Source organism: Cottoperca gobio, chromosome 19 (genome assembly GCF_900634415.1).
Source record: "Cottoperca gobio chromosome 19, fCotGob3.1, whole genome shotgun sequence".
NCBI classification, from domain to species: Eukaryota; Metazoa; Chordata; class Actinopteri; order Perciformes; family Bovichtidae; genus Cottoperca; species Cottoperca gobio.
Window position 1 is genome coordinate 12,647,998 of NC_041373.1, and position 18,711 is coordinate 12,666,708.

The following is an 18,711-nucleotide window of genomic DNA, read 5'->3' on the forward strand; positions in this document are numbered from 1 at the left end:
AGCAGGCAGGTGAACTTAATTTTATCTGCTGTGTTGTTTGGCTGGTGACCCAGATCATTAGTTGGAATCCTTTAACAAGATGCAAAGGCAGGATGTGATACTACTGAATATTTTGGACACTTGGATACTTTTCAGAGTCCTGATAATGGCGCCATATAATCGAAAACGTTTAGGCTTGGCTGAGGTGGAAAAGTTGGCGTATAAAGTGCAAAATAATTTGATTCGTCACAAGTTGATGTCTTATTTCAATCGAATTTTCCACATTGTTTTTTACTGCTTGAGGTCCGACTGGCACTTTTAGTTACGGCTCCTTGTTGCGCCCTTTTCTCCTAAAAATGTTTTACAACTGGACAAATGATATGATTTCAACTTTGTAATTGGAATCAGGTCAGAGAGAGACAGAGAGTACATGAAGCAGCATTTACGACCTTTGCTCTGTATTTTTGGCATTGATGGTCTTGTCCTGATCGTGGACCAACAGCCAGACGGGCTGATGAGTGCTGGTATTTAAAGAGCTGCTGAGGCCAGATAGCTTTACTATTAAGAGGACAGCACAGCAGGTACTGTGTTTCTGATGCTTGAGCTCCTCCCAGAGCTTTCTGTATCGTGACACTGTTCAACAAACAAAGTAGTTCCATGATACATAGAGATCCGACTGCCGGCAGCTCGCTGGGATTTATTAGGGTATGTAGACCAAGCTAATGTTTCCTGCATGTATAATACCACCAGTAAGTAACTCGCACAGCTTTACTGTATGTACAAAAGATGTTCTGCAAGCAATTATGATGTAGTAGTAGTAGTGGTAGTAGTGGTGGTAGTAGTAGTAGTAGTAGTAGTAGTAGTAGTTTTTGTGCATCTTTTGTGAGTCCCCATGTTCATTCGCTCATTATCACGCTCCATTAGGTCCTATTATTTTTTTATATGAGCTTAGAACAGTGATTTATGATGCATTTATTTGTTGTTTATTTTGCTCATTCAGTCTTTAAAAATGCTTAATTTACTTTATGCAGTCCAGTGCCGTTGAATTGTTCTTTTATTTAGTTTCCTTTTTGTTCTTTAAAAAGAGAAAACAATTATCTTCTGTGCATGTGAGACTCTATAATCTTTTAAACTGAAAATAAACAAACATAACTAAGATTGAATAACCAACACCTATTTCAGAAAGCGAATGACCAATAAAGAAAGATTCATGGTGCCTGTTTTACACACTCGCTTTAAAGGATCAAATTTATTATATTATAAACAAATAAAAAAACATAAACTCCTGGTTGACGCAACAGTTTTCACAGATCCAAACAGGGCGTTTTGAAGGATGTCAATCTAAATACTTTGCATCACACTCTGTAGTGGTCAACTGCAACACTGGTGAACATTTAAAGTTGATATATACAATGAAGACGTCGCTGACATATATCTTTTGGTGCAGGGTTTTCACTCCAGGAACGTAAACCATTTGTTCTGTTGAGGACTGGGCTGGTCCCAGCTGCACACTGAGGCCCAGACAGGTAGAAAAGCACTGGCTGTGGTACAGAGTGCCAACTGAAACCAGCAGCTGCTGACCGGCTGGCCGGCAACCTGTTAAAGGTTGTTTAGTAATGGGGCTGTCAGGTCCAACTCTAGCTGACCACATAAAGAAGAGTGAGTGCTGCAGCTCTGCTGGCTCCGCTGTGATGGAGGGTTTATACAAAATGACCAGTGTATGTTATATAGCTAATATGATCATTTTTACTGTTTTGTTTTGACTTGACAACGGTAAAAACTTCAAGGCCCCGTGAGGCATCTACACACACAGGATCTGACATATGACAGTATATTTCAAAATATAATATTCACAGATACACTACTTCATACTGTGCTGGCAAGCTATTACTCAAACACCTATTGTATGGTTTGATGGAGGTTTTAAAAACAGTGTGTATGTGTGTTTCACTTGTTCTATGTATTATTCCGTTATACTTCTTGTACATTTATTTACAGGCAGTATGTCTCACAGTTGTTCTAGCTCATTGTCTAAATACTTTACATAATTATCTTAATGCAAGGCTCACTTACCAAAGCTTTCAACCACATCCCAATTTACAGGACAGCCTCAAAAGATGACTAAACTGACTTCCGGTAGTTTTACCGTCCACTTCATCCCTGAATACCTTGTCGATGCACCTTGAAGTGCGTTAGACGGCCCACACCTCCCTCTGCCTGACTCTGCTGTCTACACATCAATACTGTTCTGTGAAGGCAGACCATTTACTCACAAAAGACTTTGGGTACAAGAGCAAAAGTCTGAGCTCTTATCCAGCAGCTGTCTGACAGAACTGAGACACATTTTTCTGCCTGAGGCTCGTTTGGGCAGGAAAACAATTAATGCATCGTGAAACATCATGTGTACCTGCATTCATAAAAGAAGTACTGGCCCAGTTCAAATAGTGCAGAAAGGATTAGTTGCAGTAGATTAACCAAATATTGAATTTCTTCTTCTGGACAGTTGGATGGACAAACAACTATTTGAATGAGGGCTGCAACTAACGATTATTCTCATTATTAATTTAATCTGTTTAGATAAAATGTTTAATTTTTTATTATTATTCTGTATGTCAGAAAATAGTGAAAAATGTCCTTCCCAGTTTCTAAAACTCTTTAAATGTCTTGTTTTGTCACTAACCCAAAGATATTCAGTTAAATATTTAAAACAGAGAAAATTAATCAGCTTTGCATTTCTTTAAAAACATATTTCCTGTTGCATATAACACTAAATAACCTTTTTTTTTGCCTGCACCTTGTTGTGTTAAAACGCTCCTTCATACAGCTCCATCCTCGACAGCAGTTACTCATGTTCCAATCCACTGCCAGCCCGCAGTAGAACATCATTCAAATAATCATAGTGATGATGTGCTGCAGCTTTGAAGTCCCTGCTGCTGGTCGGAAGGCTGATGAATTCCAGTGAACACATTTCCCTTCCACTTTCATCTTTCCACCAGTCAAATTGAATTTTCAGAACACCAAAGATTTTTTTTCACAAGTGATGGTTTCTGTTTGGGCATGGGGTTGCATTCAGCGAGGCGGGAGGATAAAATGTCCAGCACAGTGAGGACTTAATTGATGCCATTATCATATGAACAGCGCCACCAAAACAAAGAATTCAGTTAGACTTTGGATGACAGTTCCACATTCACAGCAGAGCTCGTGCTATGCTGCAGATTGATTTATGCTGTCAGTCTGCCGCAATCGCTCAGCCATTACAGGTATTTAGGCTGTGCTCACACAAAGAAACATGTCGCTTTTTGTACCCGGGGAATCGGCTTTTATTATCTGATAAATAGAGAGAAGGTGGAACAAGATACTTATCTACAGACTGTACACATCAATGATTTAGTGCCGCGATGTGTGCCAGATATAGGCCATTCTTTTTAGCTATTGCATGTCTATAGGCCGTGTTATACTAGAAAAGATGTGGTATACAGTGCCCCTAATTTTAACCCTTTAATGGGATGGCATATATGAATTTGTGCATGCTGACAGTGAACACTTTGGTCAAAGGATGTAGATAAATCCAAGTGATAAGCTTCTTTTTTCTGCCTTTGAAATCTCTTTGGTATAATGAAATATCATGGTGCTCACAAACTGGCTTTGAATCACACTGGTTTGAATCACACTAAAGAAAAAGAGCAATACTACTCTGCTCTGAATGGAGCCATGCTGCTCTGTTGCCCCCCTGTGGAGACTTTAACAACATACATTTTTTTATGAAATGACTCACATGGGGACTGTATTGTTTCTGTTTCACATGAATTGTCAACACGTCTGATTTATGTCCTTTTTCTTTCTCCAGATATGAAGCGTCCAAAGAGCCCCGACTGTCTGGAGAGCAGCCCTCCCCCCAAGAGTCAGGAGGGACAGAAGGAGGAGGAGGAGGAGGAGGAGGAGGAGGAGGAAGAAGATGAGGAGGAGAGGAGGAGGAGGAGGAGGAGGAGGGTGGCGGCAGTGCACAGGGCCAAACGAGAGCGCCGTCAAGGCAGCAGCAGTGCCACTATGTGCCAGGTGTGCAACATACAGCTGAACTCTAGCGCCCAGGCCCAGATCCACTATAGAGGGAAGACACACCAGAGGAGGCTGCGCCGACTGGCAAAGGCTGTCAGCACAGGTAGGGATGCACTGATATTGCCTCTGCATTGTTCTCTCATAGTCTCATACATTTCCTATTGTGTGGAGGTGTGAGGAAACGTACAAAACTAACACTAATCCAATGTTCATGCTACAGAAGAGAGCTATAAGAGCCCGATCTTAAAACTGCTCAGATAATGTACAAAGCACAAAATATTTGTTCTTACTGTATTCAGAGGTTGTTTGAAATTAGAGAGAGACGGTATGAATTTAGGTGAATATAGGGTAATGCAAATGTGAAGAATAGATGTAGATCTGTCAAAGGGGTTGTTTGTGGATTGGTTGTGTCAAGGAATAAATCATTTGTTGTTCATATGAGTTATTATTGTTTCTGTGAAGTGAACGAAAGCCTTTACGGTTTACAGAGAGAGAGAAGTTCTCTCAGTTGGCGTGGAGATGGGTCCGTTGACATGCGAGTTCAAAAGTTGTCGTGATTTCATCCGTAACACTTTGCTGCTGATGAAGAAAACTGTGTGACACAGTTAAAAAGACTAATGAAGAACTTTCATGGTTAACTCTATGGTTAACTGTTGAGGCTGTAGTTTGCAATGCGTTTAAATTCTGTACTTCAAAAGTGAGTCCTATTAAGATGAATAGCAAATGAGAATAAGTGTGAGCTTTAGCAGACGTTCACCATTTAAATGGACTTTTAAAGGCAAATTAAGACAACTTGCAGAGACAGAAAGACGCCAGGCAGTCCCAAATGAATGAATTGTCATAACAGGAAATGCACAGGGGTAACTAATAACACCAATGATGGCTCCATTACATTGTAAGTGTCCCAGTAAGACATCATGCGCAATACCAGAGCCCTGGAACATGAATATTTAAATGTAACAGAGCCACGTTATTAATTACACCTGTCCTTTTAATCTGATGATGAAAAGTTCAAATGTCTACTTTGAAATACGTCTATTGTTGGTGCTTAAATCTTACGGCGTTAGGTAATAAAGCAGCTGAAAAAGGACAATGCACCACTTATTGCTAGAGAGGAACGTTCAACATTGACTGAAAGACTCATAAACTGCCTCAAAATGGCCGTAGTTTAATCAATAGCTCATACAGTCTGAGCAAAAACAGAACATTATGAACTTCATCAAATTGCTATTTACTGCAGGGATTTTGTATTCGCAGGGCTTCTGTTATTTTGTCATCTGCAGTGTTTTAATCATTTCTTTCCTCCATAGAGGGTCTGTTTAAACTAGAAACATAATGCTGCTTTGTCTCCTGAGTCTCGTGCTTATTGTTGCTGGAGTTTGACATCAAGAACATTTCCCGAAAAACAAGCTGTAAGCGAATGTGACAGTGCAGGTACTGGGTCTGGCTTTTACACTAATCTGGGTTTTTTCCTGGTGCATAGACAGAAGATTTTACTAGTAAATGTCGCATTAAAAAAAGCAAAAATGTAAGATCTGGAGTCAGAAAAGCTTTGCCTCTCCTGAGGCACTGCCAATACAAGCTTCCCAGCAGAACTGGTGCTGGTGGGTGTTTTTTGGCAAAATAAAAGTCGTTCAGCATACTTCGAAACTGTGGCCTGACACCTAACACACCCTGTTTAGTCAGGTGTTTATTTATGTAATATACCACCTCTGTCACAATCGTGTAAATGTTCACATCTGCAAACCCTGAGAAGGTGTTATGCATTCACTAGATATTTACTATTCCAGAAGAGCCCCGAGCATTTTCTGAACACCTGTTTTGACGAGGGGCCATTAATCACCTTCACTCAGCACCACCTGTGTCACTCTGCCACGCTGACCCGCTTGATCAATCAGCTCTCAGGAAAAAAAGGCCTCTAATGAACAACTGGCCAATAAGATGGCACTTTGTAATGTTGATTTATGAGGCTGTCTCTCTTTGATGGCTTACCACACATATATAGCTGTTCCAATCTAACCGAGCGCATGAAATTAAATTAATACTATATCCATTGTTTAATTTCTCCTTCACTTCAACCTCATTTTGTTATCATCAGAATGTTATTGATTTTTTTCTGTGTCAGATAATAGCTTTTGCAGATCATCATTCATACTTAAAAGTGTGAGACGGATTCAGAGCAGATGCCATTTTTGAGCAACCTTTTAGTTCCTGACTCTCTGACGTTAGCTGAAGTAACTTTTATGCAAATTTCCGCCCATGGCCAAATGTTTTCTGGGTTTTTGGTGCAGGAAACAGATACTTCTGGGAATCTTACCTCATTTCAGGTGAAAATGAGTGACTGGTGGCTGATGTTTTGCATCATTATACAGGTGTAGTGTTCCGGAACTGTACTTTTTGCATTTATAAAATGAAATGTATTGCATTGTGGGGTTGTTATCGCTACTTTCTTTCTCTTTTTCCTCTACTGTATAGAGTATAAATAATATTTCTGACAGTGAAATGTAGTGGCGGACAGTAAATATTGTGCACTTAATACTTAATATGGACACAGCCAAGATTTGCAGTGCGAAGGAAATTAATTAAGACAAAAGGAACTCAGTTTTAATAAAGAAGTATGGTTTATCATTGGAGAAATCTTCTAATTTGAATGAGTTCATTATGTCTGCTGAAATAAACCAAAGGTAAAGCCAACAGAAGAAGAACAGAGTGGTGCTATACTATAGGTGCTTTATGTGTTGTTTATTATTTAGCAATCTGCTAACATATCACCCACAACAGTAGTGTTACTTTGTCCTTGAGAAGCGGATTTAGGTCATACTCCAATCCATAAAAACATTTTCCAACAAAATACCTTCCACCATGTAGGAAAAGCACAGATGTAATTGTTAAAATATGGACTGAAAGTTTACTTTATTTTGTCACTTTTCCCTTGTACAGTTAACACAGTACATACTCAAAACCTGCCTAAATTTATGGAATTGGGTCACAGCTTATGTGTGATTGTGGATAGCTGTCGCCCATCATTTAGACTGTATTGGCATATTTATTTGACTGAAGAGATTTATTATCTCGAGAACCATATGAGTGTCTTAGAGTGCCACAACAATCTGAGAAAATGTGAACGTGACCTCCATTCTGCTTCAGTTTGCCGGAAAGAGAGCAGGGAGCGATTTGTTCTCTCCGATGAAATGCTGCCCTTACTGACATATTCCTCTAAAAACAAGGGGATTTTATACATAACATATATACAGTAAACCTTTTAACTGTATTTGTTTCCATTTTGATGCAGGGCATTGGCAAAATGCATTGTGTGTTGTTCATTGATGTTGCATGACTCTCATAATGTGCCCGCGTTGAGATTAGACATCAACAGCATCAGCACTGACAGAGTTTAAACAGCCGACCCACTGCAGGCCACAATGTCAGAGCTATCTCATCCAATAATTGATAGTTAAGATGAGTCTCACTCTTGGGCTGTTTGTGTTGGTCCCTCAGGGTGAAGGGCTCTGTCACTTCCCCCACATGGGGCGGAGAGGGATTACACACCTGCCGTGGTTGAACTGTTTGAATGAACCCTACAATGTTTTCGTTTGGGTTGTTAACAATTGACAATACTACGGTCAAACAAGTGCCTGGCCTAGAAATAGCTGTGAAATGGTTTATCTGGAGCAAAAATGCAACTAGACCACAGACAGGAAAATAACCTGAACATTATCCTTTTAAAGACACATACTGAATATGTTTTCTGTACTCCTTTGTCCTATTTAAACATGCAACTTGTTTTATGTATGTATATTAGATAGGCCAACCTGTAAGTAATTAATTAATAGCATTAATAATTTCAAACATTTCTGCAGATCTACAGTAAAAATTGAAACAAGTATTTTGTTTAACACTGGCTGTTATCAATGAACCATTACAAACCTTAAAGTTTCATATTCAACCAACTGAAACCACCATTGTTAAGTGAACTGTATGATTTCTATTCATATGGAGCACTAAGCATCCCTTAATGTGGCAGCTGATATATAATTTTGTAAAAACAAAATGACTCATAACTGGATTCAACAACCATTTGCAGGCAGAAAATGGCAGCCAGATCTTCTGTTAAACCGTGTAAACAAATACGGAGGAAGATTCATACACGTAAATGCCAAGTTCTTTTTATAACGTCTAACAATTCATTCTCCCTGTTGCCTATTTTGAAGTATAGAGAAGAAAAGGAGGACGAGCCAAGTCAATTAAGGTGACTGTTAGTTTAATTCAGTCTTGGCTGCGATGAAACCAACCTAATAATACCCATTCCCTCCCCACAGCTGAACCAGCAATCCCTTTATTTAGCTGCATGAAGTGATTGCCCAAATGAAAAGAGATTTTAATAGGGTGCTTCTCACTGGGGGCCTTTTGAAACGGGAACGGACGAAATCAGTTTCCACTTCCTGCTCTCCACACTAAGCTCCTGGACCGCTGTGGAGCCGTTTCAGTTGGGGGTTGATGGTTTTCAAATGTTCTGTAGGATGTATGTTTGTGTCGTGTGTATAGATTAATGTGAAAGTGCCATATATATACTGAGGTATACTGCACACGCATATATGCTGTATCTCCAAGATGTATATCATATACCTCTTGCACATGCAGTAAATTGGTCAAACCTTAGTGATGACATAATGTAGTAATATCAAACCAAAGGCCTTTGAAAGGGTGATGTGGATTGTAGTTGAAGTAAGTCAAAGGCAGCAGGTTTTGCTTTGAACAGTCATAATCTAATAAGCATCCAGAAAAATTGAGATCACAAACATTTTCTCTTAATTTATGCATTTTCCTGCGAGACCCGTGAAGTGGCCAACCTCAATGTCAAGCCTGCAGGATTAAAACACTATCCTCCTAAACGCAGTGCTCCTCCCCATGCGTGGTGCTGTTTCACGGTTGTATTTATGTTGTGTGGGAGAAGGTATTTCCTTAAAGGATAAAATCAGAGAACAAAAGTTACTTGTGTACAGTTAATACCACAGATTAACATGAACAAGACTGTGACATCATTGCTTGCAGGCTCACCCTGCAAGATGGGCACTGATACGTATCTTTGGCTATTTTTAGGTATACATGCGCCCTATACGCACCACTACACCTCTGGCTGAAAATCCAAGTTTCACAGTAAACTAATGTGAGTATATTTGGATTTCCAGTCTTTAATTTTCACATTAAAACTGTTAAAACGCACATCCAGAATAAAACCTGAAAAATGATGTCGGTCTGAGAGGTGACCTACAACATTTCCTTCACCGTTTATAACAATCTTCCCACTAAAAGGTAAAATTAAGCCTTTCTTCTTCCTTTAACAAAGCTTACCCTCACTAATGGAAAATCTCTACATTTCTCACTGCGAATTGACTTAATGCTTTTCTGAAGGTTAAATCGTTCCCTCTCCTGTAACATACGTGCGATCACATAAACAACCCAAAAAGTGGTATGTCTGCAGGCACGTATGCACACGCATGCAGAAACATACTGTGTGATCTGGGAAATAGGACATTTATCAGCTGGAGTCTTGTGCCCCTCATTTCATGCAGTGGAGGCTGCATGGAAAAAACAGCGATTTCTAAGATGTCACTTGATCTGTCATCGACGACCATTCTGCACAGTCTGAAGGCCTGCAGGAAGGAGTGGAGCTGGAGACGGAGAGACAGAATAACAGCAGTGATGTTGACTTGTTTGTTTTTTTTTGACTCTGTGGTTGCCAGATATGGCACCAAAACCCTGAGGGGCTGATAGTGTTAAAGCAGACACAGTATTCCCAATGGCTGTGTCATGTGCAGGTCAGGGACATCTCAGAAATGACCTAGCAAGCTGTACCTGGACATTAGACTCAAATAAGACAAGTAAATAGTTCCTTTTTGGTATCTTAGGTGGCTGTGCATTGGGGTTGTGTTTGTGAGCACTTGAGTCGTTATCCTGCATGTGAAGCAAGTCAATATATTTGAATACTTGAATACAAATTGTTTTTGGATGTCTGCCGAGTTAAAAATAAGTATATATTAGTATATATTTACATTTAGGGAGTGTGCATTATAAAAACCATACATATGTATGCAATGGGCTGCACTATTGTTAAAATGCAGGGGGTGAATTAGGTTTAGAGCAAAGAAGCGTTGTAAATTGATCCTTCTCTGTTTCTGTCTCCCTTTACCAAGACAGTGATTTCTATAAGTAACATGACGTGTATCACACACACATAGAGTCAATATAGGCTAAATAGAGATATGCATAGCTGATGTGTAGTATGTCCACAGCTAGATGAAAGCATGCTGTGTGTAGCCGACACGAAGCCGCTCTGCTCGAGGCCTTTCATTTGAATGCAGCACGCTGAAATCAAGTGCATAACTGTCAGGATGTGTCAGTGTTTTGCTTCCACGCCACACTTATTCAAGTGGACAAGGAGCCAGCAAGGAGCACACAGGGTAGAAACAAGCAGTGTGCGTGTGTGTGTCTGTGTGTGTTGACAACACTTGTATGACATTTTAGGCCAGGCTTTCGGGCAGAGACTGTGAGAATAATTGTGTTTATTTGTAGTGATTTTAGTGACTGTGGAATGAATAACAATGTATTGAAGGCCTGCCCTCCCCACTAGTGCGTCCAAGCCTCTGTGTTGCCTCTACAAATATCTAACTACGTGCTTCTGGAAAAGAGTCGAGTTCTCAGATGGACTGAAACTCCTCATCTTCAGCAACATCTCATATATACAGTGTGTATATGTGTATATATATATTTATATATATATGTGTGTGTGTGTATGTGTGTGTATATATATATATATATATATATATATATATATATATATATACAAACAACTGTGTACAACTATGCTTTCTGCACGGACGTTAGCAGCTGTTTGCACTTGTAAACATCAAGTCACAGTTATAGCAGTTGAATTAAAATATCAAGGTGAAATGTCATTATCGTGCCTTTACGAGGCGCTACACAAATGGTGAAGGCAAGAGAGTTGGTTGTGCATTTGATCATCTTCAATAACTTTTTCCATTTATGACTACGAAAGGAACAGTTACATATGCAGAGTCCTGCCATGGTTTGAGATTATTCCAGCTGTGTGACACGCCTCTTTTATATGCCATTGTGCCAAAAACACTTCCACAAAGGATGGACGGGTGTATCCTCGCTCATAGCTCCTCCCGCAAGCCTCCTCGCTCCTGCCAGATGCATTTTAAGAATTGGGATATCCCTTAAAATGGCGCACTGAGATCGATTTCCGGGTCACAAGCGCGAGGATCGAGGAGTCGAGGTGGCACAAGAACGAGAAATGAGAGAGGCCCAATGAGCCATTCAAGGTTAATATCACACAATAATGGCAGCACAGCACCCAGAATCAAACTGCTCTGCAGAGTTTCAATAGAGTAATCATAGAAAGATTAGTCAGGAAAATGAGCGAGCTATTAGATGTACAATAATCTCTCCCACCTGCTCATTAAAATAAACACGCTGTCAGTTGCTTGAGCTTAAATAGTTTAAATTAGCATTGAGTGAGGAAAGAGCTGCACTATCAATATGCTAAGCGTCCATGATTTATGATCTAGATTTTTGTAACTGGTTACAGAGTGATAACCCTCCGCTGCATGGAAGTATTGGATGATTGGGGTCTTCTAATAATGTATCTGAAAAAGATGCAAATGAATTTTGTCTTTGCACAGAAAATGTAATATATTTGCATGGCTATGCATTTTTCTCTCCTAATACTTAATTTCACTCTTTTTCACATTATACTTCACACAATTCTGTTCATACTATCATAATAAATGGCAAATATAGATAATTATTGGTTAAATAAGAATCTAATTCCTGTTCCTGGATCTTCCTGTTCTTTCCCAAAATGCAACATTACAGCCACTTCTCTTCTCTGATCATCATCATAAACAACATGTAAAAATCAAAATATTTATAAATGAGAGGCTGTTTAAAAGATATGACATGCAGTAGAGGTTTTAACGGTTCATTTAAATATTACTCTACTGCTTACTTTGGCTGAACCACTGCTTTTAATTATGATAGCGATTATTATTATTACCAGTCACACTGAAATGGTGGTGGAAAGAATAATGACTATGTGCTGCATGAGTGCCTCAGGTATTTTGAGTGAAACCTCTGCACACTCAACCTATTGGAAATGTAAACAGTGTAGAAATCATTTATTCTAATCAAATAAGACCTCGCTATCAATCATCTCAAACACCAGACTGCAGTATCTGACGTAAAGGCTTGGGGGAGTAACAGAATATATGAAACGGCTTTATGTAATTAGGATTTTTAAAAAGGTAACCGTGACAAGACACGAGTCTCACACAATGACCGCTAATGTTAGTGAAAAATATATTTTCATCTTTGTTTTTTTTAACCAAAAGTTTTTTTCAACCAGAAGTGACACGAGAAGTCAAGCAAAGTACACTAAAGCACAAAAAAACATTGTAAGGACTGAAAACACACTGTGGAAGGGTTTAAGCTGTAAGACAAAATCACAGAAAGCACCCTAACTGAATAACGACTTGTCAATCACAAGGTATCCACGCCTTAAACCACACGCTGCTTTATCGATAATTTTACTCTAAAAAACTTGAAACTAGCGATTGAGACCATAAACTCGTCTGGGAACCATCACCTTATCGCGGTGGAGAGGTTTGTGTGTCCCTATGAACCTGAGAGCTGTGTTGTCTGGAGCCTAGTGCTCCTGGTAGGGTCTCCCAAGGCAAATTAGTCTCAGGCGAGGGGCCAGACTAAGAATGGTTCAAAACGACTTCATGAAAAAAAGGGAAAGGAAAGGAGAGACCTGGAGGGGGCCTGGGAGTACGCCCATCCGGTCTACCTGTGTTTTGTGAATCTGGAGAAGGCGTATGACCGGGTCTCCCGGGTGATACTGTGGGAGGTGCTGCGGGAGTATGGGGTGAGGGGGTCACTTCTGAGGGCCATCCAATCCCTGTACGCTCAAAGCGAGAGTTGTGTCCGGATACTCGGCAGTAAGTCGGACTCGTTCCCAGTGAATGTTGGCCTCCTGCAGTTCGGTGGCCTGAGGATCTCATCACTGCTCTTTGCAGATGATGTGGTCCTTACGGCATCATCGGTCTGTGACCTTCAACAGTCACTGGATCGGTTCGCAGCCGAGTGTGAAGCGGTTGGCATAAGGATCAGCACCTCAAAATCTGAGGCCATGGCTCTCAGCAGGAAACCGGTGGATTGCCTACTCCGGGTAGAGAATGAGCCATTATCCCGAGTGAAGGAGTTCAAGTACCTCGGGGTCTTGTTTGCGAGTGAGGGGACGATGGAGAGAGAGATTGGCCAGAGAATCGGAGCAGCGGGGGCGGTACGGCAGTCACTTTACCGCACCGTTGTGACGAAAAGAGAGCTGAGCCAGAAGGCAAAGCTCTCAATCTAAGCGGCCGAAATGGGTTTTCTCAGACAGGTGGCTGGTGTCTCCCTTAGAGATAGGGTGAGAAGCTCAGCCATCCATGAGAGATAAGCGGTAGACGATGGATGGATGAACCATAAACTCGTCAGGAAAATGTTATCTGAGTTAATAAATCAAGTGACAAGCAGGGTCCTTTTCTCAAAGACTTCAACCGGACTTCTTTTTGCAACCAGTGGAGTCGCCCCCTGCTGGATATTAGAGAGAATGCAGATTCAAGCCACTTCCGCATTGGCTTCACTTCTCAGACCCAGAAGTTGCCGCCTGAATTTCAATCGGGACACTTGCTGCTGCAAGTTAATATCCGGTAACAGTAATGCGGCAAAACCCAACAGCATTTTCACCGCTGGAAGGCATCACTGGAAGGCATCACAGGAAGGCATCACTGGAAGGCATCACAGGAAGGCATCACGAAATTTCAGTATTTTTCTTTTCTCTCATCTTGACTCGCATATTTGGTATTGAGTAAATCCAGAAGTAACGGAAAGTAATCAAGTTACGTTACCTTAATAATAATTAGTCATGAGAAATTGTATCGGAACACATTTCGAAAGTAACTCTGCTGACCTAAACATTTAAGGTGTCATTTGGATGTTGATTAAAAGATTTTAAAGATTTCAAATATTTCGTCTTTGTAGCCACGATGTTGGTAACTTTGGGGAACAACGTAGCGCAGCTGCATTTTAATGAAGGCTTTAAGCAGGATAGAAACAAATTGATAAATTATGCCTATTGTTGTCAAATAATGCCAGGAAGGAATTTACATTTAATGGTCCTTAAGGGAGCATGCATGTGTGAACCCTGAATCAAATGGTGCTGGGAAGAAGAAAAATAAGAAGAAGGGGGAGAGAGGTGGGATGTTCATGTTGTTGATAGCCAGTCCTCTGCCAGCTCTCTCTCTCTCTCTCTCTCTTCCCCCTCTTCCTCACTCACTCACTCGCTCTCTCTCTCACACACTCATGCACAGAGAAGAATACACACTTGCTCTTCAGACTCTCACCATCACGCTCTCAGCCTCTTATCCTTCTCCGCTGTTTTTCAATCCGTCTCACTCGCCTTCGTCTCATAAAGGGCAGTGGAGCACGGGGCTTTTAATTGAAGCACGTACGTACCGTTCTTGAGCTGCGACAGTTTGGATCACAGCCAAGATGTGTCGTTGACTGCGAAAGGATTTCACCTCCAGTTAGAGAATCAAAGTGGAGGAAAGACTGACTCGGAGGAGGTTGTCTGCGAGGAGGCACTTTGTTGGTTTTTGGTTCAACTTCTCTGATGGGAGATAAACTGGCAGGAGACGCCTAAGTGAATCACAGAAGAGAGTGGCAAGCAGAGGAATCGCAAAACACGTGGAGATGCTGTTCGGTAAGACCGTTTGTTTACTCCTACAGTATGTGTCAGTATCACTTATTCATGGAAAATGCAAAAGCCTCACAAGTAGCTGTACCAGGTTGTATTTGTCTTGAGCTGTGTTGTTTTCATTGATCCATCTGCCTTAATGCATGTGAGCACCCCCCTGTCAATGTGTGTGTTTTTTTTTACAACAACGACTTCACACCATTGCTTAAGGGCAGTCTCCTGCCTACCATCTGCTCTCTTTCAGATCCAAAATTAGTCCCTCGCCTGTTTGTTTTTCTAATTGACCTCTTTTGAGGAAGCCAAGTGTGGAGTTCAGACCAATACAACACCGTCGCTCCCAGATGTGTTAAGTCATTTTAAAGCCACACAGGAACAGAGCTGATATCACTGCGCAGATTGCTGGCAATTATGTCTTTGCCTCCCGAGGGAAATATGCCCAGATTAGCTTGCATAATTGGAGCCTGTTAGAGATAAAGGCAGTGTGGGGATTTTTTTTTTGTCATTTGTATTTGTTTTTTTGATTCAGCTAAGGAGCTAAATGCTGATTGCATTTAGGGGGTTTTAAAATGTTAAACCATTTTAGTTCAACTCTTTCATTTAGACAGTAAACAGTTCACCAGTCTCAAGTTCATAGTTTGACCTCTAGATTAATGAATGCAAATGAAAGACTTCAATATGGATATACAATATGTGGATCTTAAGTGATTAATTGGCATCTGTTTTGCTAATCTATTATTAATTTTCAAGCAAAAATGAAAAAAGTAGCTTCTTGAATGTGAGAATTTTCTGAATGTATCTGTTTTATATCACTTTAAATTGATTATCTTTGGGGGTTTGGACTGTTGAATAGACGAAACAAGAATGTAATCATGGCCTCTGGGAAGTTGTGATAGTCAATCACGATTTTCTATTAACATTTTATCGACAAAACAATGAATTGAGAAAATAATTAGAACATTAATCTGTAATGAAAATAATTGTTAGCTGCTGCCCTACAGTATATCATGTCTACATTTATGTTTTTCACCAAGGCAAAAATGCTTACAGTCTTTATGATATGAAGATGAAAAGAAGTGTATTTTCTCGTCTCATAGAGTTTAAATGATGTGTACACATTTGCATTTTGTGATGTACTTGTGTAGCTCCGGGGCACGAACACACTGTGCTGTGTGTGCCTATATAGAAATGCTCAGAAGTGTCTGTGTGGCTGCTCTGGAGGCTCTGGATGTTGTCTTCTTCAAATGGCAGATTAGAAAGATTAAAGGGAAACAGTTGGAGAGGAGATAACTGTAGAGTTTTGCCTGGTGGCCATGCTGCAGCTGTGCCTACCCCTCCACCCCTCGTGAAGAGCTGCGTCTGGAGGCTGCCGTGACAGCCTACGTGTATAAATCTCATTCTCTGTTCTGTATAACATGCAAGAGATGTAAAAATCCTAGAACAAATAACGTCAGCGTTGAGATTTATATCTTTCCATATACGTCTTTTGTTCAAGACTAATAGTCATACAATGATATGCTGTACAGCAGAAACTGTAGGAGGCCTTCATACATTGGATAAAACATTTATTACACAGCACACCAGGATCACAATAGTGTCATAACTCACATTAGGAGCTCTGTTTCAGTGTATGATACCACATGACACACAGTCGGCGATGTAAATCGTGGTCGGCCACAGTACGAGATGGTTTTTGGTAATCGTGTGTTCAGAGGGGCACAGCACAATTGCAACACAACTGGAGAATAACTGCGTCAGACGGCTAAAATGGGATTGCCACGTGGTTGGTTCAAGTCTGATCTTTGTAAAAAAAATATTAATTTAGCTCTTTTCAAAAACATAAGCTTCCAAACTGCTCACTAAAAATCTTGAAACTGAGGACTGACACGATTAAAGTGCAAACCTTTGGTAGAAATAGGTATTTATGTAACATTTTAAATAGATAAAGGAAAACGAAAGGAGGCAATATTGTCTCCTTTAGTTTTGACTTGAGTCATTAGCTTTAGTTTCCCTTCTTACATCTTGTCTGTTGCCCTCTACTGACAACTATGCTGGTAAATGTCAAATGGTATCATTAAGTGTGACACAGGCTGGCTTGAGTTGTGATATTTAACCTCTTTATGTGGCCAAACAAAACTCTACACTTAACTAAAATCCTCTTTGTGCTTGTTCAAAGCCTTTCTGTGCATTTCCATAATAACACCCTGTGATGCAATCTAACACCCACACACACACACGCACATTTACTCTACAGTAAATCAGAGGTACGCCACACTGTCGCTTTAAATTGCAACAAATGACAGTTGTCTGATCAGCTGGAAATAATATTAAGAAGTTATCTTCTTGGATTTCACCTGAAGTATACATAATAAAGTCAATTGTCTGTGTATAAATACAAAATTAGCGATTAGAGCAAAATGGGCTCAAGTTTTCTAATGCACTGAAGCATTTACTCACTTTATTAGGAACCTATAAAATTAGCAAGTGTGATATTATGACCCATCATATTAGCTATGAGACATTAATCTGTGTTTTGTGGGGATTGAGAGTCCTTATTTCCTCGTCATGTTATGGAAAACTTTTTCAAAATGTTTGACGAGAGTCAGTTTAGATGGGGACCGTTAATTTTCCTTTTGGGGCTTAAATTCACTATCCAGCAGCGTTAATGACTCATTATTCTAATCATAGGGTAATGAGTATGACGCAGTATGATTTTAATTGCAATACTGATTGCAGATTATCATAGAGAACAAATTTAATTATGCTACTGTACTTTGACTCAATGACGTGTCGGTGAGAGCATTTTAATGTATTTGTGCCACAGCTGTATCGGAAACACACGTCAGAAGTGTGGAGCCCAGTTTGCAAGTTCAGTGTCGGTGACAATAACACAAACTGTCTGATAGTGAATCCATATGCAACAGAAACTAATTAGACGTGGTCATTTTCTCATGTAACTATGTGAAGAAAATCCCACATATGTTAAATCTACAAACAACTTTTGTGAAAGCCAAGGGTTACATTTGGGTGAACAAGATGAAAAAGAAATGCTTACACCATCATTCATTCAATTCATTGCATGAATTGTGATTTTAAACCTTCAAGTTGAAGGCACATGTGTATCACCATCCACCACCCAACTGTAGCACCTTTTACTTTACTGTCATCTTTGATATGAAACTAGATTCATTGTGCAGTTATGTCTCTTTTACAACATCCTGTCATGGTCAGGAAGCATATGTCTTGCACTTTAACGTAGAGCAAGTATGTTGTATTTTCATTTGTGCACATTCTGCTCATTTCATGCATTTTTTCAATTTCCAGGAACTCATTTCAATACAGTAAGCTCTCCTTTAGTTAGCAACACTGCTAACAGAGACTGGCGGCCCCAATCAGTCATTATAGAGCGTTGTCAGTGTGAGTTTGATTAGCCTTGTATTGACTGTGGAAGTACACACACACACACACACATACTCTTGTTTCTATCACGTAAGAGGACATTGCCGTGACTTACAGTCCCTGAATGCTTTACCCCTATTTAAGCCTTGCACCATATGCTAAAGACCTGAGTTTTGTCCCCAGCGACAAAGAAAGACTGATAATGTGAAACCGCTTTATTTAGTGTTTTTAGGAACACTGAAGGAACCCTAACCTGGAGAAGCTGACTGCAATGGTGGTGGACAACAGCTCCCATGATCCCGTGCTACAGTACTTCATGACGCCACCAAACTCCATCTTTTGTTATTGTTTTGATTAAGAGACCCCTAGTGGCAGACGATTGTGTGTTTAATTTACGGTTAATATGATGTGGGGCACATCTCACACTTGGAGGGCTGGATATGTTTGAAACACATCAT

At 40.2% G+C, this 18,711-nt stretch overlaps 1 protein-coding gene across 2 annotated transcripts in view; it reads left to right on the plus strand.

Moving 5' to 3' along the window:
- LOC115025104 (zinc finger protein 385B-like) overlaps positions 1 to 18,711 on the plus strand; it is a 64,964-nt gene that overhangs the window by 22,396 nt on the left and 23,857 nt on the right. For both annotated transcript variants that reach the window (XM_029457163.1, XM_029457162.1), the window contains exon 2: positions 3,827 to 4,138. In XM_029457163.1, the coding sequence (XP_029313023.1) occupies positions 3,827 to 4,138 (312 nt within the window). The remainder of the gene's footprint in view (positions 1 to 3,826; positions 4,139 to 18,711) is intronic.